Here is a 21,817-nt window from a genome sequence, read left to right on the forward strand (position 1 = left end):
GCAGCGTCAGGCAGGCCGGGGGATGGGTCGGGTCATCCACTGCGAAAGTCGACCACGTCGACCACGTCGTCGCGCTTGCAACAGTTTGATCCAGTTATCTAAACAAGACGGTGCTGTGATTGGATTTTTTTTTTGGTGACCTGTGTTCATGAGCATGCAAGTAAAATGATTTTGTTTTTCTTTTCAAATCAACTTTTTAATCAAGTTTTCATACTTTGTGGGTTCGATTAGCAAAACACACATTTGGAATATCACAGAGACGTGCATTTTTTTTCCGCCAAACAAAACATGATACACAAATAGATTACTTATTCTACGGACATTGTTGCTGCGGCCAACACGACACAATACTTCCACATGTTTCACTACCTGTAAAACAGCAATTTAACTCATTAAGATGGTAGGTCCAAAAAGACCTTGGAAAAAACAAACAAATCAGACGGCATAAATCCAATACATTAATTAAGCCATGCGCATGTAAGTAAATAACGTTACTTTTCAATTTAATTTTTGTATTTTGTGTATTAGCAAAACACACATTTGGAATATCACAGAGATGTGCATTTTTTTTTTTTGCCAAACGAAACATGATACACAAACAGGTTCCTGATTTACCAGACATAGTTGCTACGGCCGACACGACACAAAACTTCCAATGTCACTACCCGTAAAATAGCAATATGACTCCTAATGGCAGGTTTGAACAACCACGAAAAATAATACCAGATGGCACATGAAGTTCAATACCTTAATTTTAAAATAATTAGCTAAAAAGATCAGTCAACATTAAAATGTAATACTTAGTTAATACTAAACAGGAAGGAACAGAACAAGAGCCCCTAGCGACCTAGATGGCGTTTGAGGTGCTGCAGCAGGTCTCCGTGTTGCTCGAACGCGTGGAGACAGACCGTGCACGAGAACTTCTCGGCCTGCTCGGCCTGCTCGACGGGGTGCCGGGTGCGGCAGTGCAGCGCCAGGCTCCCCTCGCTATCACAGCTCTTCTCGCAGTCCGTGCAGAACAAGAGTTCGTGCGTCTGGCGGTGCGCCCGCAGGGCCTTCCGGTCCGGGCAGGCCTGGCCGCAGGTGGCACACTTGAAGAACTCGCGCTGCGACAGATCGTGCTCGTCGCCCTCGCCCTTCACGTGGTCCAGGAGGTGGTTGCCGAGGCTCCTCTCCTCCGCGAAGCGCACGCCGCACGTCGGGCACGCGAAGCCGGGCCCCAGGCTGCCCGCCGCCGAGTTGCTGCACACCTTCTTCTGGTGGTGCTCCAGCTTGGCCGGGCTGCGGAAGATCTCGCCGCAGCCGACGCACATGTAGGGGTGCGTGACGCGGTGGATGCGGCGGTAGTGCTTGCTCAGGTAGTGGTGGTTGGCGCAGGTCTTCTCGCACATGGAGCACAGCAGGGTCTTGACGTTGTGGGTCGACATGTGGCGCGACAGCTCGTTGCGGAAGCCGAACCTGCGCGGGCACAGCGTGCAGTCGAAGCGCCTCTCGTGGGTCCGGGTCTTGTGGCGGTTCAAGTCGGACAGGGTGGTGTACGTCTGGCCGCACTGGCCGCACGCGTACGCGGCGCCCTCCTTGTGGATCTCCGAGTGCGCCATCAGCTCGCCGTCGCTGGCGAAGGTCTTGGGGCACTCGTCGCACGCCAGTACGATGGGCTTCACGTCGTCGCCTTCTTCGCCGTCGTCATCGTCGTCCTTGAACGGCCAGGGCCACGGGCCCTTCCCGTGGCACGGGTAGTGGCGCCGCACGGCGAACGGCGTGGTGAACTTCTTGGGGCACTCGGGGCAGGCGTGCACGGACTGGCGGAACTGCTTGCGCTGGTGCCTGCCGTACACCTCGTGGTACGCGCCCTTGCCGTGGGTCTCGAAGTGCCGCCGCATACTGTAGGGCGTGGTGAACGTCTTGGGGCACTCGGTGCAGTGCAGCGGCGCCGGGCTGCGCCCGATGGAGTAGTTGGTGGTGTCTCCCTTGCCGTGGACCTCGTAGTGGCGCCTCAGGCTGTACGGGTTGGCGAGCACTCGGTAGCACAGCGTGCACGGGTACTTGCCCTCGGCGTTCGGGGTGCTCTGGATGCTCGGGCTCTTGGGAGCCTTCGACACCTTTGCTCCCTTCGCCTCCTTCGGGGCGTGCCGGGCCTTGGGGGTCTTGACGTCGTGCTGGCTGCTCACGTGCTCCTCGAGCCCCTCCGGCGACTGGAACACGGTGTTGCACTGCTTGCAGCAGAAGTAGCGGATGTCCTGGAGGACCTGGGGCTCCTCGCCGCCCTGATCGCACCAGGCCACGGCCGCGCCGTCCCAAAGCGCTCCGCTGCCGCCGTTGGTCGCGTAGGACGACAGGTCGAGGAGGTCGCCGCCGTTGCTGGCGAAGGTGGAGTCCCAGATGGTCTCGGTGGGCACGACGGGGCCGGCGGGCACGGCGGGCACGGCAGACGCCTTCCAGAGGTCCTCGATGTCGGGCTTCCAGTCCTGGCCGCCGTCCGTCGAGTGCTTCCAGACGCCGTCGGAGCTGTCGTTGACCACGTAGGACGGCTTCCACTCGCCCTCGCCGTTGGCGGCGCCGCCGGAGTGCCCCGCGCTCTCATGGCCGGGCTGGCTGGCGTCGACGGGGGCCTTCCACGGCCACTCGCCGCTCGTGTTGGCGTCGTTGGAGGGCTCCCAGGTGGCCAGGTTGGCGTCGTTGAGCACGGCGGACCCCCACAGCACGCTGCCGTTGCTCAGGGTGGACGACTCCCAGAGCAGCTCGTCGGTGGAGCTGGCGGGGGGCGGCGGCTCCCACACCTCGGCGGCGGGCATGTCGTAGCCCCCGACGGCCTCGACGGCCTCGGCCGCGTCGGCCGCGCTCAGCGTCTTCCAGAGCTCGCCCGAGCCCTCACTGCCCACCGTGGCCGGCTCCCACAGCACCGCGTCGGGGTCGCTGGACGCCACGGGCGTCTCCAGAGTCATGTAAGGCTCGTACTCGTCGCTCTTGCACATGGCGGGGACGGACCGCCACGCCCACGCTCCTGCAACACGCCAAAAGGCACCGGTCAGATTTCAGGGGCGAAAGCAAGCGCTCTCAATCCAGGAACGAGACATCACGTTGAAATGAATGTGACAAAATGCCACGTTCCTGTGAGCATTGTGTCACATTCGTTTCAACGTGAATCGGCCATAAACTAGCTTATTCACGTTCAAACGAGTGGTGACACAACGCTCGAAGGAACGTGACATGTTGTCACATTCATTCCATCTGGACTGAGAGTGAGGTGGACAACGAGGCGCACTTTGCCCCTCTACGCAGGCAACTCCCCCCCCCCCAAGCCCCCGACAAATTAAAAGGAAATTTAGAAACGGCGCGAAGTGCGGCCTGCACGCGATACGCGGCTACGCGGCCACGCCACTGGAGGCTGGAATGCGCGCGAAGTCGCGGCGTTTTACCTGGAAATGGCTGCGGCAATTGAGAGATCATGGAGCGAGCCGCCGTGCCCGGCCGTGCCGGCAACGGGGCTCATACACTATGTTTATTTTCCGAGAGAACAGCAAAAAAAAAAAAAGAACGAATAATAATTTTGACAGTGTGGCCCGCCTTGAAATGCTTACCTCCAGCGTCACAAGGCGCTGCCGGGGCGTCGTCTGCCGCGGGCTGCCGTGCCTGGAAAACACAAAACAAAAGAGTTAGGGAAGGTAAACAGTGGTGTGTCACACACGACCAAACACGCTAGGCCGGCCGCCCGGTCGCGTCACTTTCTTTTGGAAAGCCCGGGGGACTCTGCTTTGGGTGCGCGGTGCGGTGCGCGGTGCGGTGCGCGGTGCGGTACGCAGCAAACGCAGCGCCCAACGGTGGCGTAACAATAAACTAATGCGCGGGCAGGGCAGGCGGGCCTTCAAAGAGATCAGACTAGCCAGTGGGCCGGAAGAGCGGTGCAGGCGGCCAAAATCCTAGACGCGCTTTGAGTTCCAGAGTCGCTAAACAGGACTCGAACCGAACGTGTGACCCCACCAATGGATTGCTCTTCGAACGAGCAATCCATTGGTGGGGTCACAAGCCAGGTTCGAGTCCTGCTTAGCGACTCTGGAGCTCAAAGCGCGTCTCGAATTTTGGCTGGCCGCGCTGGTCTCCTGGCCCACTGTGGACGGGCACGCGCGTCGCGCGGGCTGAGGTAACGCCGACGCCCCCAAGGCATGCCCGGACTGACAGCACACACAAGGCGCAGCCACGTCCAGATCACAAGGCTTCCTCCTGTCACACTTTCCTCTGTGCATTTGCCGCCGACGCCTCGGCCAGCCCGTCAGGGTGCGTGCGTGTGTGTGTGTGTGTGTGTGTGTGTGTGTGTGTGTGTGTGTGTGTGTGTGTGTGTGTGTGTGTGTGTTCAAACACGAGCGGTGCGTTTTACCGGCCCTTAAGGTTGGCTTGCGTAAGCCGCGGTAAGCCGACGCCTCGCCGTTCGAACTCTTATCGCCATTGTGGCTCACGAGTCGCCTCGCCTCGGACGCGGCACCGCGGCTTTAGCGCGCCATTATCATAGTGCAGGGCTGTAACGAAGCGACCATCGCCAAGCCGTAAGGCGCCATGGGGCCGCGTGCGGAGAGAGAGAGAGAGAGAGAGAGAGAGAGAGAGAGAGAGAGAGAGAGAGAGAGAGAGAGAGAGAGAGAGAGAGAGAGAGAGAGAGAGAGAGAGAGAGCGCTCCATAGGGCTGTTAACGTGTGCGAGAGAGGGAACGACGGAGGTTGCGCCAGTGTGTGTGCCTTGGCCAATAATAAGCGATGTGCCCCCCGTGTGTGCAATCATAAGGCCTGCAGAGAGCGCCGTGAGAATCCGCCAGGCGGGGAGAAAATGCGAGCACGGCGGACTTCTCCGCACCAGAGGCGCGCCCGCCGTCCAGGTCCAGGGTGAGCGAGAGAGACGGGATGCTATGCCGGGGAAGAGCGGGCGCGTCATCCCCGCTGGCGAGACGACAAGTGGCGCGACGACAGTAAGAAAGCCAAGATACTGGGCCGCGCCACTGCAGCCTGCGCGCGGACACACACACACACACACACACACACACACACACACACACACGAGCGCACGCCGCTAGGGAAGGCGCGCGAGATATTCAAATGATATTATGATGCCCGGCGTTCGGTTTATTCGGATTATTACGGACAAGCCCGTGTCGCTTGGCGTGAGTACTGAGTTACCTAATCGGGCGTGTGCATGTGTGTGTGTGTGTGTGTGTGTGGAGCGTGCCAGGTAATGAACACACACACACACACGACCAGCATCGCCTGGGCGTGAAAGGTGGACAAGGCGTGTAACTAGGCGCCTCGCCGAACGCTTTCCGACGCATCAGGGATGCAGGGACTCCGGTCCGGGACGCCTGCGAGACGCGGGATAGGCACACCCGCAACACGGGCGAGCGACGCGGAGCCGAGGGTGGCCTGCCTCGCAGGCGTTAGAAGCCGGACCACTGTAAGCGACAAATCGACACAATTGATCCTGGTCTCTCGTGGTCCCCTAATTTCTGTAGTCACTTTCCTGAACGCAACCCAACCCGCACTGACAGTGACTCGATGTCATTTCTCGTTGAGATTTTCGAGTCGCAGAACTTCCAGGCCGTGTCCAGCCAGCCGGCTCCGCCAAACGAACTCGAAAAAGCGAGCGAGCTGTCGCCCTGACGCTGGAGACACGCGTCGCGTCTTGTCCGTCGACGCGCAGGAAAGGAAAGGACTGACCTTGCACTTTGCGGCGCCAAGGCCGTCCGCCGGGCAAGGCCCCACCGACCACTCCACTGATGAATGGAGGAAAGCGGTTGCCATGGCGACCACGCGCTCGCCTCGCCGCGTTACCGCACGCCCACCATCCATCACCATGTTGTTATTATTGAATAATGCATTCACCCCCTTTTCGGACACACCATCGAGGCCGGTTAAACTGTCTCAATTTTTCAACGAAAACGGACGCATAACGCGGTGCGCTGCGGATGCTGCGCGGCTCTGTCGCGCACTTACAGTGTGTGTGTGTGTTGGTGTGTGTGTGGGTGTGTGTGTGTGTTTGAGCGAGTGCGTGTGTGTGCCTTCGGGAAATGGAGATTAAAAGCCGATTACAACCGATAGGTTGTGTGTAAAGGAACGATTACTCAGCCGACGTGCGCGGTGGGCGTATTCCCAGTGTGGCGTATGAGGAAAAAAGAGAATGACTCCTTCGAGGGAGAGGGACATCCTTGCCCTTGAGCCCTATCGCTTTACCATCCTAAAGTACTCTTCCAAAAAAAAACGTTGTTTTTTTTAGTTCACCGTGAAAAAAAATCACGTCATCGACTATCACTACGTCATACTTTTAAATGTGAAGAATCCATCCAAAATGATATTACCAAGATGATAAACCGCATAAAAGTTGGCGTCCCTGTCTCACAGTGGCGTGACCGGCGTGCGCTCCCAGCCACTTTGACGCCGTGTCGCGTGCGCCTGACGGCCCTCGCGGCGGCCGAGCGTTTTCAACGCCCGCTAAATGAACGTGCCGACGCTTCGAAAAACGAAAATGCACGAATTATTGAAAGTTGGCGCGCGGTGGGCCGGCCCGCCGCGGGCCGTTGCACAGTGGGCCAGAGGACCGGTGAAGGCGGTCAAAATCCTCAGACGCGTTTTGAGCTCGAGAGTCACTAACCAGGACTCGAAGCGAACGTGTGACCCCACCAATGGATTGCTCTCCGAACGCAGGTCACACGTTCGGTTCGAGTCCCATTTAGCGACTCTGGAGCTCAAAACACGTCGAGAGTTTTGGCCGCCTCCGCCCGGTTCTCTGGCCCACTGTGCGTTGGCGCTGGGCGGCGCCGAGACTGCACCGAAATTGCACATTTCGGCCCCTCCGTGCCGCTAAGTAGCGAGTGGCCCGTCACACCTCCGGGCACAATATCCAAGCGACTGCAGGCAGTGCAGGCGCGCTCTCCCCGTCCCCCTGACCCCCACGCCAACTTTCAAATGCTCCCAACAACGGAATTCACAGAATGACCCCGAAACGGGAGTCGTGTGTTTGGGAGGCTCGACCCCTTAGCGGTGCCTATCGCTATTAATAACGCTTTACGGCGCTTTAACGAGGCCTTAACGGGGACCGCGGCCCTTCGCGGCCCTTCGGCCCAGGGCCTGCACTGCAAGGAAAGGGCGGGGCCGCCGAGGCCGCCGAGGCACACAGTGGCCGCCACACTGCCAAAATCCATTCCCGGTCTTCGTCGAAAGCCTGCCGCTATCTGGGGGTCACCTGCTGCATCTTCCGAATTGGCAACCGCCGGTGACGTCACCGCCACGCTGCCATTGGATGCGCGGCGCTGCGCGGGCCGATGCGGCTCTCCGATTGGCCGCGCAATGAGCCTGCTCGTGTGCGCGCGAGATCCATCAGCTACTTACAGTGCAGGGCCTTGCGACACCGCCTGCAACGAATCCCGCAGACAAACAGCCCAATCGGCACTGATGTCCGTGACGATTCCCGTTCCCTCGGCACTCGCTCCGTCTCTCTCGCACCCTTAGCCCCGCCATTTTAGCCGCCTCCACCGGTCCTCTGGCCACTGTGCGTCATTGGCGAACCCAACCAATCCACCGGCCCAGGGGTGCCTCGCCTCCCCGTTCCCACCGGAAACACCGGCGACGGCGGCGACCTCTGGCGGTGTTATTAGGCAACACGGTGCGCGCTGCTTCGCGCTGCTTCCAGAGATTTATTTCAATGAGAGTGCCCTCCGGCCCCGGGGCCCTGCCTACTAGGAGGGGGAGAGAGAGGAGTAGAGACCGCGGTGCATCGCAATGCCTCTGTGACCGGCCCAGCGGAAGGACGCCCGCCTGGGCTGATGGGGACACCTGATAGGAATAGCCAAGGGGGTGTACCTGCGGACGCGTTGTGTTCACATCAAAAACACTTGCGCTGCAGGTGTATCCACGTTTTGGTAGTGTCGTGTTTTGTAGTGGCGCTAAGTAACATAGTTCGAAAAGAAGAACAAGCATTTGCGCTCTTTAATTTTTTCTTTGTCTTTCCTCAGTGGCAAAACGGCCCGGGTGCGTCTCTCTCGCGCAACACACTGTCTCCCTCGCACCGAGGCGGGACGCCCCGCGAGTGCGAGAGAGACAGAGCGACGCTGGCTGAAGGACAAGGCCGGCAGCCCTGGCCGGCCGCGGCTGCACTGTCAAGGGAAGGCCCATCAGCGCCACTCCGCGAACCCTTCCGGCACCTTCCGTCTCTTCACTCCCCCCTCCCCCCCCCCCCCCCCCCCCCCCGTGAGTGCGACAGAGACAGAGCGCGTCACGAGCGGCAGGTGTCGCACGGGGTCAGCTGGCTTTGCTGGCTCTGCTGGCTTCCACCCACACCGCTACGGTAACGGTCGCTAAGAGCCCCGGCCAGTTTGGAGGCCAGATTGCACATGTCCGCCAAACGCTCGGGTCTCCTCCAAAAACCTCCAAACAAAAAGTTTAACCGATTTCAAAATTTAAAGTCCATTTTTGTTTTGTTTTGTTTTGGGGCTAGTTAAACTTGAACTTGCGTCCGTGCGTGCGGCCCGGTCGTCACACCACTCGGGCGCGTCAAACGAGCCGCGGGGTGAACACGACGTAACGCCACCGAAGGCAGGCGAGCCGAAGGTGAGCCGAAGGCGAGACGAAGGCCACTTCGTGTCCCACGTACTTATTAGAGCCACGGAAAGCATCGAATTACCGACGCCCAAATTTTGACCTGCAACGACCAGCAGCAGCAGCGCCCCCGGCCGCTTCCTTTGAATTTCGCCGCCCTCGCCGGCAGACCGATGCAGAGAGTCGTTTTCGTCGCTCTGTCTCTCTCGCACCTACACGGCGCGCCCCATGAGTGCGAGAGAGAGACAGAAGACCCACAAATGAATGTCCGCGGGAGAAGGGCGTTTGGCCGCCACCGCGTTCGTTAGGTGGTGGCTTGCCGGCGGTCAGCCGGAGAGTGATTGTCGTTCCAATTTGCTTACGAAACGGCCGGAAAATGAAGAGAAGGGAAAGGCTTCCCTGTCTGGCAGTGTCCGCGCCGCACCGCGCCGCACCGCGGCGTCACGATCCGATCGTGTTTCAGAGGTTAAGGCCAACGAGGCGCCGCGCCGCGCGTCCCAAGTACTAATCGGCGCCTTCCGATCCTTCAATCCCATCATCCCATCCCAACACGCAGCAGACTCTGTCTCTCTCGCACGGAACGCCCCACGAGTGCGAGAGAGAGAGGCGACTCTCAGTCTGCGGCGCAGCGCACACGGATAGGACGGGAGCGGCCGGATGGATACAGGACGGGGTGGCTGGCTGCCCCACCTGTGCCAATCAGGTTCACTCTGAAGAAAAAGTTGACTTTCTTGGATGAGATGTCAGCATTCTTAAAACGTTGCAAACGAATTTAGGTCTCACAATTTTATTATTTGTCGAATTTGTCGAAACGGTAACAAATGCGGACAAGAGATTTCGTCGGACTTCGCCTTTTTGAGGCTAAAATCTGCCTTTTTATGGCCTTTTGGGGGAAAGATTCTGGATTTTCCAAAGATTTCTAGGGCTCCAGGGATACAGGATTTCTCGAGTGGTTTCCCCCTCGCTTTCGTGAGGTCTTAAGCGTGAGTCAACCACCGCAACAAAAACCAGCTTCAGTCGTTACGACCCTTTTTCGCAGCGTCACGCCGACTTCTCCGGCAGAGCCTTCGGAGAGTCTCGAGCGATTGGCGCATGCTCGCCCCGGCAGTGTAGTGAGTAAACAGTGTAAGCTCCGCGCGGCGAGCCGCGGCGTGCCCTCGCGAGGCGCACACTGTGCAGAGCCATAGCCTCCACTCCGAGCAAAAACGATACCGACTTCGCCGGCGGGGAAAGTCACTTCGCACTTCCAAGTCTAAAGACTTCGGTTCTGCAGACTGATTCCGAGAGTCGCTCAGTCGATCTCGACGGGGCGGCCCGCGAGTGCGAGAGAGACAGAGTGACGATGACCCTCGGAACCAGTGTGCTGGACCGCGAGGACGCGCCGAGCCGGGCGAGCAGCGCGCTGCTGCAAAAACCCTCCTCCCTGAGGAACACCGCATTGGCGCACATTTCCATGCTAAACTGTCCTATTTGCACAGGCAGGCCGTATGCGCCGCTTTCGCATCGGACTCGTTTGCAATTTGATAACAATAATGCGATACGGCGCCTTTTTCTCACGCGCAGCCCTTCCCTTCCAGTGGAGTGGAGGCAGCCCCAGGGCGCCGAGGGCGCTTGGGCCGACCAGCGTGCTCTGCAGCCAATTAATTGCTGCTGCAATTAGTGGCTCAAAACGCGGGGCCCTTCCTCGTCCGCCTCGGCACCCAGAAAAATGGTTTCTTGATTTTTAATTTTCTTGGTTTTTGTAAGAAAAATTATCCAGACACAAGAAAAGTTTTCTTCATTCAAGAAAAAGAAATTTGGATCAAGAAAAATTTTCTTGCTTAACTTTTCTTGATTTTTGCAAGAAAATTTTTCTTGATTCAAGAAGTCATAGTGAGGGGTTGGTGGATAGATAAATTATCCCATGAGGGTAAATTTAACCATCCAACACCTGATCAATTTACTACAGAATTTAAATTTTTTGATTTTTTTTACAGTGTTCTTCACGCGCAGTTTTTTTCGGGGGCGACGTTTCCTGCGTGTTTGGGACGAGCGTGCGTGTCTGTGTGTGTGGTGTGTGTGTGTGTGTGTGTGTTGTGTGAGTGGTGCGTGTGAGGCGAGCGCGATACCGCACGCCAGCAGCAGCGCCGCGGCGGCTGGACTTTCGCTCTCATTTCTTCGGCCGACTATGCGAGGGTATGCGCGGATGAGACCGGAGGGTAGGGTTCCCACAAATCCTCCGCGCGCGCTAGTGTGTGAGTGCATGAACGTCTAAGTGTGTGTGTGTGTGGGGGGGGGGGGTGTTTCGAATGCGAAACGGAAAAGCCGGCGCAATAATAGTTGGCAACTCTAGCGCCACACAGGAAAGCCGCAGCGATGCAACGCTTTACGGCGTTGGCGCGTGCAAGACGCGGGAAGACGGTCGTCATTTGAAAACTCGCGCCGAAGCGAGCCGAAGCGTGCAGCGTAATTGTCGCGCTTTGTCGTCAAAGTGCGAGCTCGCGCGCCGAGCCGAGGGCCGAGGTGGACACAAAAACGCGTCAACCGTGCGGTTAATGAGTTGGTTTCCCGGAAGCAGAAAAGGACGCGTCTTCTTACAAAGGGGGGCAGGGCGCGTGAGATTCGCGGAGCGCAAGGGCACTGCAGGGGAAAGGGAGGGCCCAGGGCCCCATCCCCGCCGCACAGTGGGCCAGAAGACCGTCGGAGGCGGTCAAAATCCTCAGACGCGTTTTGAGCTCCAGAGTCGCTAACCAGGACTCGAACCGAACGCGTGACCCCACCAATGGATTGCTCTCCGAAAGGAGGAATCCATTGGTGAGGTCACACGTTAGGTTCGAGTCCCATTTAGCGACTCTGGAGCAACGTGTCCAGAGTTCTGGCCCACTGTGCGTCGTCAACGCCACTCGGCCAGGCAGACTCGACGCGCGCAAAACTGCTCCTGTTTCTGGCCTCTCCATCATCGGGGCCGTCGGGGACGGGACGTCGTGGAGCGGAGTGAGTCGTCCAGAGAAACGCCATGGTGGCCAACCCGACGACGGCCAACACACCGGAAGGGACGGCCTGGCACGTCCTGTTGGCAGCCCTGCTAGAGTGACCAAAACTTTTTCATACTTTCACTCGATTCGCGGCGCGGACGGACAGAAGCTTTACAAGACTTCTTTTGCCAGCATTTTTTTTTTTTTCAGTTGTTGGGTCGCGCCATCCGCACCTTCGGCACGCACCCGCTTCGCTTCGCACTCGCTCCACTGACCCCCGACGAGTCCCGGCCGTGCCGACGGTCCCGCCTCCTGCACTGTAAACGGCGTGTAAAACGCACACGCAATTTTGCCGAGCCGAGCGTACACAGCGTAGTGAGCGGCCGGCGCGGCTAGGTAGGTAGGGCGCTTTCCATCATAAAGTCCGCCAAGTGAGTCAGTCGGTGGGCACAGCGGGCATCGCGTGCACGCCACTGCAAGTGCATGGCGCAGAGGTGGAAAGCAGCCCGGCTGCATCCAGGGCTCCGACCAACTGAGTCAAAATTTGGCGGAACGTCCATTTGATGGGGTTTAGGTTGGGGAAGAAAAGTACAGAAGTACAACCCTTGTGGAGCTGATATCTTGACTTTTAGCCATTCCTCGACCAGTGATTTCAACTTAACATGAAAATCTGAGTATGAAAACACTGTTAAATGGAAATCATGGACTGGAGCAGAGGCCACAAGGGAGGTGTACTTGTCTTACCCTCTACTTTTCTTCCCCAACCTACCCCAACCAGTGAAATAATTCGTGCAACGGAGCTTCATTTCGGGGCCTCCAGCCGTATGTGCGAGCGAGTGTGAGTCTCCACCTCAGCGCCGGCAGTTCAGTCATTCAACCCGCTGCCTGCACCGACCGCGCCAAGGGCGAACCACAAAGAGGCGGCGGTGGCGTCGCACGCACTCACACACACACGCACACACACGCAGACAGACAGACAGACAGACAGACAGACAGACAGACAGACAGACAGACAGACAGACAGACAGACGGTTCCATCCTTGGCCTTGGCGCCTTCGGCCCGCTTCAGCCTCCACTCGTGCGGGTGGCATGCTCCCGCAATGCTCACGCATGCTCGGGATGGCATTGGCGATGGCTTCACCGCGATAGCCGAAGGAAAGAAAGTCTTTGCAGTGCACACTGTGCACACGCAGCCGATGGCGCGGCCGATAAAGCGCCGATGCCGACCGCCAAAACCAATCTCAATCCGAATGGCCGAATTAATTATCACTGCAGTGGGAAAGTGTGCGGCGCGGGCGAATCCATTTCGATCTCAATGTGCGGCGTTCGCCGCGATCCGGATTTACGAGTGGGAAAACGGTGTGGCGGTGGCGTGGACGACATGAATAAAGCATTTTGGCACGCGGTGGTCGGGTCGGGGTCGCTCGCAGAGTGACACAGACGAGAGGCTGCACCCACGGCGTGGCGACCCGCTGCAAAGCAGAGTCTGTCTGTCTGTCTGCAGTGCGACAGGAAGCGTTTCCGTCCACGACTCTCATGAGTCTCATTGAGACGCATCCTAATTAAGACGCTGGCAGAAAGGGAGAGTGGCAGTGCACTGTCCACTGGGTCAATCCCTTCGGGTTCCGTCCGCTGATGCGTCATCCCGCGGCCGGCGATTCGGCCACAGGGACTTTCGCGGATGACAAATCGCCGTCGTCAGGAAGGGCGACAGCTCATTTCCAGCGGCGGGGCGGGGCGGGGCGGGGCGGGGCGGGGCGGGGCGGGGCGGGGCGGGGCGGGGCGAATAATGCCGTAACGCTTGCGACGTACTGGCAATTAAAGCGGGGACCTCAACGCGCGGCATTGCCAGAGATCCGGTCATCCGCTCCAAAAGACCCGCCGGCAGATTTTCTTTCACACGGCGGTAATGCACACTGCCAAAAGTAAAAGCCAAAGGCTTCCTGTCCATTCATTCAACTACGTGTCCGCTTAAAGTCAGCAAAGGGCGTTGCTTTTAGACCAGCTTTGCGGGTGTGCACGGCGCCTTCCGCCCTTACACGCCGACCGCGAAGCAGGCTCGCCCGAGCCAAGCCAAGCCCGGCCGGCAAGCAAACGTGTAATTTGGAGAGAGACGCGTCCAAACTGCAGGTCTGGGAGCAGGCAACAACGAGTCGTGGCCGGCCAGTTCAACGAGGAAACCAAATCCACTTAAATCCCGTTCCGCGAGGGGGGGCCTTTGTTTCCGTTTAATCGGTTCGGGCATTTGAGATTCTCAACTTGCGGCGCGCAGATTCGGACAGATTTCGGAGCAAAGTTGACGTGATTTCTTGAGGTCAGTTTTCAGGATAATTCGGGATAAGGCCTTTGCGGCATACACTGTCGGTACTTCCCTCTCGCACGCGGTCGAGAGCGCCGGGCTGCTCGCCGGGATTTGGGCCGCACGTTGCAGTGCATCACGTCCGGTAACGCCCCGACGCACGCACACACGCACACACGCACACACACGCACACTCACGACACACACACAGACGCCTGCACTCACAACAGGTGCACGCGCATGATGCAGGCTATACAGGACGGAGGTTGCGCAGCGACACGCCCTTATTTTTTCTTCTTTCTTTTTTTTCTTTTTGCCTTCTGCTCTGAAATCTTTCCGTCTTGTCTTCCTGCCGAGGGAAGGCGAATATCGATATTCGCTGATCAGGGAAAGAGGAGTGAGGCAGTCCAGGCCATAGCCACGGCCTTCCGGTCCCTCCTAGCCAGCCTGGACCCGCCCGCTTGTCGACGAACAAGCGGTCGCAACGAGCCGAAATAACTGCCAAATGCTTTCGGTAAGGAGGCGGCTGATTTCTCCCCCCCCCCCTCCAGGCTGCAGTCACCGCTCTGTCTCTCTCGCACTCGTGTGGCATCCCTGTAAGGTACGAGAGAGACAGAGCGAAGACTCTCGGAATCAGTCTGCTGACGGCTTATTCACCGGGAGGCGCTCCGCGACGGCTGAGACTGTACACTGTAGCCGGTTATGACGGGGAGTCTGGGCCGAGGGGCCGAGGCCCACCCGAGTCAAACCGAGCCAAGCCAGCGAAGCCGAGCCATCGCCGATGGGTGGCGGACCACTGTAGGGAGGGCCGCCCGCCACGCCGCCACCCTCTCCAGATTTCACTTTCCACACATGCGGACCGCTGCCAATGGGCGAGAACGGGGCGGGGCGGGGCGGGGCGGGGCGGGGCGGGGCGGGGCGGGGCGGGGCGGGGCGGGGCGGTCACGTTCCACGCCACCAAGTCACTTCAGTTTGCGCCAATCGAGCTAAGTCTAGTTTCCATCAAAATGAGAGTGTCTGGCACGCGGCGGGGCGGGGCGGGGCGGCGATGATGGCGGGTCCGTCGCGTTGCCCGCCAGCCTGCCATTTTGACCGTCGCCCTTTCTCTTTCTCTGCCCGTGTTTGAGTGCCGCCGCCTTGGCCGACGTGGACGTGGCCGACGTGGCCGCGGATCGGTTCGGTGCTCATCGACACCGCCTTGACGGGCGCCTTGACGGGCCGCGACGCGGCGACGCGCCACCGCCCGCCTCGCCCTGCTCCAGGCGGAGCACTCCGACAAGGCGGTGGACAGGCGGATCGCTCTTCGCCCTAGAGTCACGCTCGACGGCGTCCTCGGCGGACGTCATATTGACCGGACATTGCACCTCGCCTCCAGCGCCACCTTAGCACCTGCTTTAGCAAGCAGTGTGGCGGAATTAGCCAGAGGGGGAGGGGGAAGGCCGGGTAAAAGGGAGGCAGCCCGAGGGAACCACAAGAACCACCAGGACAGTTGTCAGGACGATTGTGTGGGAAAAGAGCCTGATGCCCCCCCCTCCCGTTTTGACGTAACGTCTCTCCGCGGGGGATCTCGGTCAGGGCGTCTCGGCTAATCCGCCGTGCCATTGTCGTCTCTCTCGCACTCACGGGGCACTCTGCGACGCTCTGCGGAGGAGCGAGAGGGACAGCACCACTTTCCTTCTCGTTTGGGCCACTGGCCGCCAAACCGCGGCCTACCGGTGCACCGCGGCTCGGGTTCGCCAGAGAGGCGCTGCGGTCGGCGCCACTTTTTCGCTTCCGGGATGACAAATTTGCCAGCCGGGTGCCGCCGGGTGCGTGTGGGAAGCGGGACGGAGCGGTGACCGATGGCGCGTCAAACAGCACTCTGTCTGTCTCTCTCTCTCCCTCGGGCCATTCCAGCCAGACTCCAGACCTGAGGGGAAGGGGGCCCCGTCCAGGACTTTCAGCCCGGGCATTCCATTCAAAAGAGCCCGTGGCATCGCGCGAACGACCGACGCGGCCCAGAGAGAGAGAGAGAGAGAGAGAGAGAGAGAGAGAGAGAGAGAGAGAGAGAGAGAGAGAGAGAGAGACGCAATCAGGAACAAACAGTTTCGCATTTATTGATTGATAAAGTGAGACGGCGGCCCGGCAGTGACTCACTGCACTGGCGACGTCCCACGGCTATCCCTTGTCGCAATGACTCATTATTTAAATCGCACCCGCCCTTACGCAACCCAAAGGGCCCCCAAGGCGCCGCAAGGGCCCCGCGATGCCATTGTGCACGCCCCGGCCTCTCCCACCAAAAATGCAGCGCCGTGCGGAAACGCGAGGAAACAAAAAAAAACAATGAAGAGGTGTGAGAGCGCCTTAAGCAAATCGGCTGCAACGCGGTCGAGTGCATCATCGCGGCGGTGCACGCCATGCAAATGTCCCCCATTTCTCTGCTGCTAGGACGAACGCCGAGGGAGATAATTAAAACATGTCGTCAGCAGTGCACACACGGCATGTGTGTGAGTGCGCGCAGACCACACATGGAGCCGAACGAGATGCTAGCCGGGTGCATCCAAAACACTTGTCCAAAATTATGGGCCGTCTCGGGCCGTCCTCGTCACAGGGTCGTTACAGTGCGGTAGCGCTCGCCGGAAAGGGGAAAGAAAAGAAACGAAGCCAGATTACTCCGAACCGGCCGCGGTCTGTGACGAACCGATGCAGCCTTGATTAGCTCGATGGTAGCCGCGACCACTAGCCTCCGCGGACCACCATGACGTCACAAAAGGGGTTGCCTTCCCACAAGAGCACCATGCGTCACCATGGATCACCATGGATCACCACCACGTGCCCGCGCGTTGACCACCGGTCACTTGGTGACACGCAAACTGACTGCTTTCCGGCCCAGAAATACATACATGCTGGCACGACTCGACTCTGTTTTGGACACTCCACTAGAAAGTGGCGGCGCCACGCTCGCGGAGGGAAGACATCAAACGTCGCCGCAAGCACCCAGCAGGGTGACTGAACTCTCAGCGCGAATCGACCACATTTCTTATTTTTCCCGGTGTAGGGCACGCCGCCGCCGCGCCCAAAGCAGAAGACGTGATAGGACGGGCCAACCAGACACGCCTCCAGACATGCTTCTCATTTATTTAATACTCTTCTTAATGACCGTCGATATAATTTCCCCGTTCCATACTTCAAAGGAGAGGAGAAGCAGACGACTTCTGATGGATATTTTTTTTTCACATCTTTCCTTTGGCGTCCCGCTGCCCCTGGTCTTTTAGTGTCCGTCATTCTTTATGCTGCTTCCAGCGCTTCCAGCACTTCCAGTGGTGGTGCTAGAACTGGAGCAGGCCGCGTGAAGCGGGACTTGGTCCAGGACTTGGTCCGGAGCCGGACGAATGTTCGATAGCGATGGAAACCACAGAGTCCAAGTCCCAGGCTGGTGCAGGCTGGGGTGGCACTGAGCACTGGGGGAGCACTCCCTCGCGCTGTGTTCAGCCTCACGGCAGTCATCACCATCCCGCCGCCTCGCAAGGCCCGGCAAGGCCTCGGGCATCCATCACAAAGTCCTTTACTCCATAAATCCAGCCAATCCCTGGCGACCCTCGCGGCCCAACAAATCCTCGGCTTGTAATGTCCAGCCGCTGGACTGCGCTCCAGCCAGACTCCAGCGAGGCTCCAGCATGGCCACGGCCTTCAGCAGGAAACATCTTTCAGCGCGACGCTGTCCCCGCGGAGCCAAGGCGAAGCCCTGGCGAAGCCAACAACACGGCAGCTTTGGCGAGCGACAATTACACACACCGCAAAAAAAAATATACGAGGCGCGGCAAACCGACTCAAATCCATTCGTCATCAATTTCTCAAATTCTCTATGGGGAAACGAAAAACTTGTCGTCTGCTTGTATTCGCGTCGGGAGTGCCACAGAGTCAAAATTAAATTTAAACGAATTTAAACCTTTGAAAAAGTTCCCTCGGCTGGTATCTCAATCGCATCGCGAAACGCGAAATGACTGCCAAAAATCGGCAGCGTCTGCTGCTAATGCGTATGATCTGCCGCTCACCGCTCATTCGGCTCGGGGCCCATCCACGACGTGCAACGGCCAGGTCAGTGTTCTCCAGCATCGGCCTGGAGCCGCGCTGGAGGCCGAGCCACAGCGTCTCTCTCGCACCCACACGGTCCAACGCCGCCTGCTGGATCGGCCCCTGGAGAAGCCGTCTGGATATTCGATACGGTCGGAATGTGTCTCAAGGTGCCCCCAGCCACGCCCCACCCCGCCCCGCGCACCAAACGCATAATAAATCAGAAATAAATTACGAATTAAACGCATTCTTCAATCAGCCGGGCGCACTGCGCAGTCGCACAGCCCGTCCGCGAGTATTTTTGGCGGCGACCTGTCGGGGGCGACGTTTGAAGTTCAAGGGGCCGGCTGGGCCGCGCACAGTGGGCCAGAAGGCCGGTAGAGGCGGCCGACACTCAAGACGCGTTTTGAGCTCCAGAGTCGCTAAATGGGACTCGAACCGAACGTGTGACCCCACCAATGAATTGCTCTCCGAACGAGGAATCCATTGGCGGGGTCACACGTCCGGTTCGAGTCCCATTTAGCGACTCTGGAGCTCAAAACGCGTCTAGAGTGTCGGCCGCCTCCACCGTTCTTCTGGCCCACTGTGGCGGCGCCGCGTTGCGGAGGTCAAGCACCCTCGTGCGGAGTGTGGGAGTGACGCGCGAGTGACGTGTGTGGCACACTGTGTGGCACACTGTGTGGCGCGTCACGTCTCCGTCACGCGTCTGTCACGCGCGGCGCCGCGACACTGCGAGGCGAGGCCGAGGAGGGCGGCCCGGCAAACTGGAGCGGCATTCCGAGTCTCAAGGCTTCGAGGCTCTTCGAGGCTTCAAGGAGACCGGGTGCATCATTTTATTATCGAACCGCCGTGTTGCCGCTGCGCCGGGCTGCACTGGGCTACGCGGCAGCCAGCAGTGCACTGCCCACGGGCAACCCTCCCGCCGGTACACCGGAAAAAGGAGAGAGCAGGGAACGCAGTGCTGAAAATCCATCCGGCAGGTCCATTCAGACAGACAGGCGGAATCTCAATACTAGACGGTGGACGTTACAAACATTTTTACAAGAACTGGAGACACTTTGGAAAATTAAAATGTCCATTACACCAACCAAAATTTAAATAAAAATTTGAAAAATAAATTGCCAAAAAAAACGCAATTTCTCTAACAAATATCGCTTCAGAGCTGAATGGGCCAGGGTAAACACTTTCCACGCTCCACACTTGAGATACAATCACTGCACTGGATAATTTCTTTCTTGCCAAGTCCATTAGCATCATGAATGCATGCACCCTGACCCGCGGGCGGCTCAGGACGGCACGGCTCGGCACGGCACGGCGGACAAATGCATCATCCTCGCGTTAAATAACACCAAACTGCGTCGCTCGGACACGCCCTTACCGCGCGGTTATGTGAACACACACACACACACGCACACACACACACACAAACGCTCAAAGGGATAAGCACCAGCGTGCCCGCGGCCGGCCAGCCTGTTCAAGAGTCGCTCGGGACTGAATTCCTAATTTACAAGCGCGTGCATGCCGCAGTGCCGCTCCGGCCGCTCTGGCCGTCCACCGCGCGCACATTGCGGTTCCGTGCACGGCCGGCGGCGGCGCAATGCGGCGCATCGACACATTGCGGTTCGAATCGGCGCGACGAGTACCCCGGGAGTACCGAGCGAGTGCCGCGAGTGCCGGGGGAGTTACCCCGAGCAGGGCGCGGGGAGTATCGCCGCACCGATGGACCCGGCCCCGCCGACCGGGCCAGTGGGACTCCACTAGGGTGATCTAGTTCTCAGTGTATCGAGTCGTGTCTAGTCGTGCCCAGTGTGGTGGCGGCCGGTATCATTGGGGCACGCGGCGACCCGCTAGGTATTTGGTGCGGCGCCGACCCAACGCACGCACGCACAGTGTAAAATAATAAAATAATAAAACAATGTTCCGTCCGGCGGGCGGCAATTTGGCATTGGTCACGTCGCAGTGGGTGGCGAGGACGGGCGTGGAGTATCGGCGCGGGGGAGGGGGCCGGGCCCATCCACGCCTTGCTTCCGTGCGGCCAAGGCGGCCGAGGTCAAGCTCAAGGTCAAGCAGCACCATGCCGGGAGGCGGAGGTCAAATCATTCAGTAATCGGGGGAAATGAGAATCTACGTGCGTGAAAACGTCCCTAACCGCAAGTTATTAGTTTGGAGTTTGTTTAGCGCGCGCGCGGGTGTGTTGGTCGTGTGAGTGCGTGTGTGTGTGAGCGAGAATGAGTAGGTGTGTGTGAGGGGGCGTGAACCCCCGGAGGATGATTCATTCCGGGCCCGCCAAGTCCGGCCGTTTGGCACGGTCACGGCCTCCACGGCCCGGCCGGCGCCGCCGCCAGCCCCCGAGCGTCCGGGACGCCCGGAAACACCTGCCGGGCCTGCCGGGTCTGCCGGCGTGCTTCAGGCTACACTCAACCGGAGTCGGGGGCCAAAGGGGCCGAAGAACCAAGCTCCGGGGTCACCGAGCCAAGGTGTCCCACTCACTCGGCCTGAACGTTCTCAGCGCGCGAATCCTTCCACGTGAGTCTTGACCGCCTCGAGGGTGAGCGGGAGTTACGTACGGAAAAGATGATGACATCACAGGTTTTAATTTTCAAATAGAAAAGAAGAAAAATTTAAAAAAAAACATTAAGGAGCTTTTTGGGAACGGCTCTTAATAATTTGATATTAAAATCAACGCTTCAGGTGGTCAATTCTCTCGACATGACGTTTTGTTTCATTATAATTTTAGGAAAGATGGAAAAAAATATTCGAATAACAAAGTTTTGCTCCCCTCCTTCTCACGATCAAAAAGAAGTCAACTGTTTCAATTTCAAGAATCGCCTCAAAAAATAAACACACTGACAGCTGTTTGCCCAGCAGCCCCACTCCCTGCCCCCGCTGGCGAGCAGACCGGTTTGAATGTTGCGCGCGCTTCGCGCCGCTCGAGCGCCATGTTTACCAACCGCGGCGGTACCAACACCGGCAAATAAAACAAAACATTGGCACTTTTGTAAACAACGCGAACGGAACTTCGGAACACTGCGGCAGCGGGGCCGGTCTGGGGCGACTCGGTACACGGCGAAACTGGACAGCGGGGAAGCTTTTCTCACCTCAAGTCGCGCTTCCGCGGTCGCGGATCCACAGCAGAAGAAGGGTCTGGTCCGGCACAAAGACGTCCAGGACGCGGCCTCCGCGTCGCCAGGGCACTGCCAAGTCACTCGCGGCGCTGAGGCCGGCCGCCCCACACTCGAAAATCCACTCGCGAACGCACGGGGCGCCGGGGCCGCGCAGAAAACAGCGGCGAAAGCGCCAGTTTTGAGGTTAGGGTCGGCGCGTCTCGCAGTGCAGCGCGCAGCGAAGCCACCGGCTGGCCGTGGGGAAACAAGAAAAACAAAGTGCACGCCGCGGCGCGCGGAGGGGACGGGGCGGGGCGGGGGCTCGGCGGGGGGAGCGGGCAGCCCGCGCTGGCAGCACTACCCGGGGTGGCGGCCAGGCGGCCAGGCAGCAGCCGAACCAGCCACACCGCTCCAGCCAGCTGCAGGCAGGGCGCAGGCCGGGGAGGGGAGGGGAGGGGCGAGCTAACCCACGGTGCGCGCGCGACGGTTCTACGAAACCAGGACCTCGGATTTCGCTCTCGCTCTCTTTTCGTACGTATACCGTGGAAAGCACGTTTCCCGAACGTGGCCGGTTGCAGTGGGTCACCAGGGGCCGTAAGACCGCGAGGAGACATCGTCAGCGCTGTTAGGCCTCAGCAGACCTCTAGGAGACATCCGCCAAAATAAAATTCCGAAATCCGAAACGAGTCGCAGGTGAATCGGAGCATTCGCGAAGCGGCCGTGCCATTGTGCCAATGACCCCCGAGTGTGCTACAGTGTGCTCACCACACAATCGGCAAGTATGTCGCTAGTCGCGCTGTTGACACCAACCGGTCGGTAAGGTGCCAATTGTACCTG

At 58.9% G+C, this 21,817-nt stretch overlaps 1 protein-coding gene across 1 annotated transcript; it reads right to left on the reverse strand.

The window, feature by feature from the left end:
* Positions 1 to 482: 482 nt before the first annotated feature.
* Positions 483 to 21,263, reverse strand: LOC117652523 (oocyte zinc finger protein XlCOF6-like). Its single transcript, XM_034397489.1, has 3 exons — positions 20,975 to 21,263; positions 3,582 to 3,633; positions 483 to 3,004 (listed from the first exon to the last, which is right to left on the reverse strand). The coding sequence occupies exon 3, from the start codon at positions 2,973 to 2,975 to the stop codon at positions 840 to 842; it is 2,136 nt and encodes a 711-aa protein (XP_034253380.1). The 5' UTR covers positions 2,976 to 3,004; positions 3,582 to 3,633; positions 20,975 to 21,263; the 3' UTR covers positions 483 to 839.
* Positions 21,264 to 21,817: the final 554 nt, after the last annotated feature.

This window comes from Thrips palmi, unplaced genomic scaffold (genome assembly GCF_012932325.1).
Source record: "Thrips palmi isolate BJ-2018 unplaced genomic scaffold, TpBJ-2018v1 HiC_scaffold_7, whole genome shotgun sequence".
NCBI classification, from domain to species: Eukaryota; Metazoa; Arthropoda; class Insecta; order Thysanoptera; family Thripidae; genus Thrips; species Thrips palmi.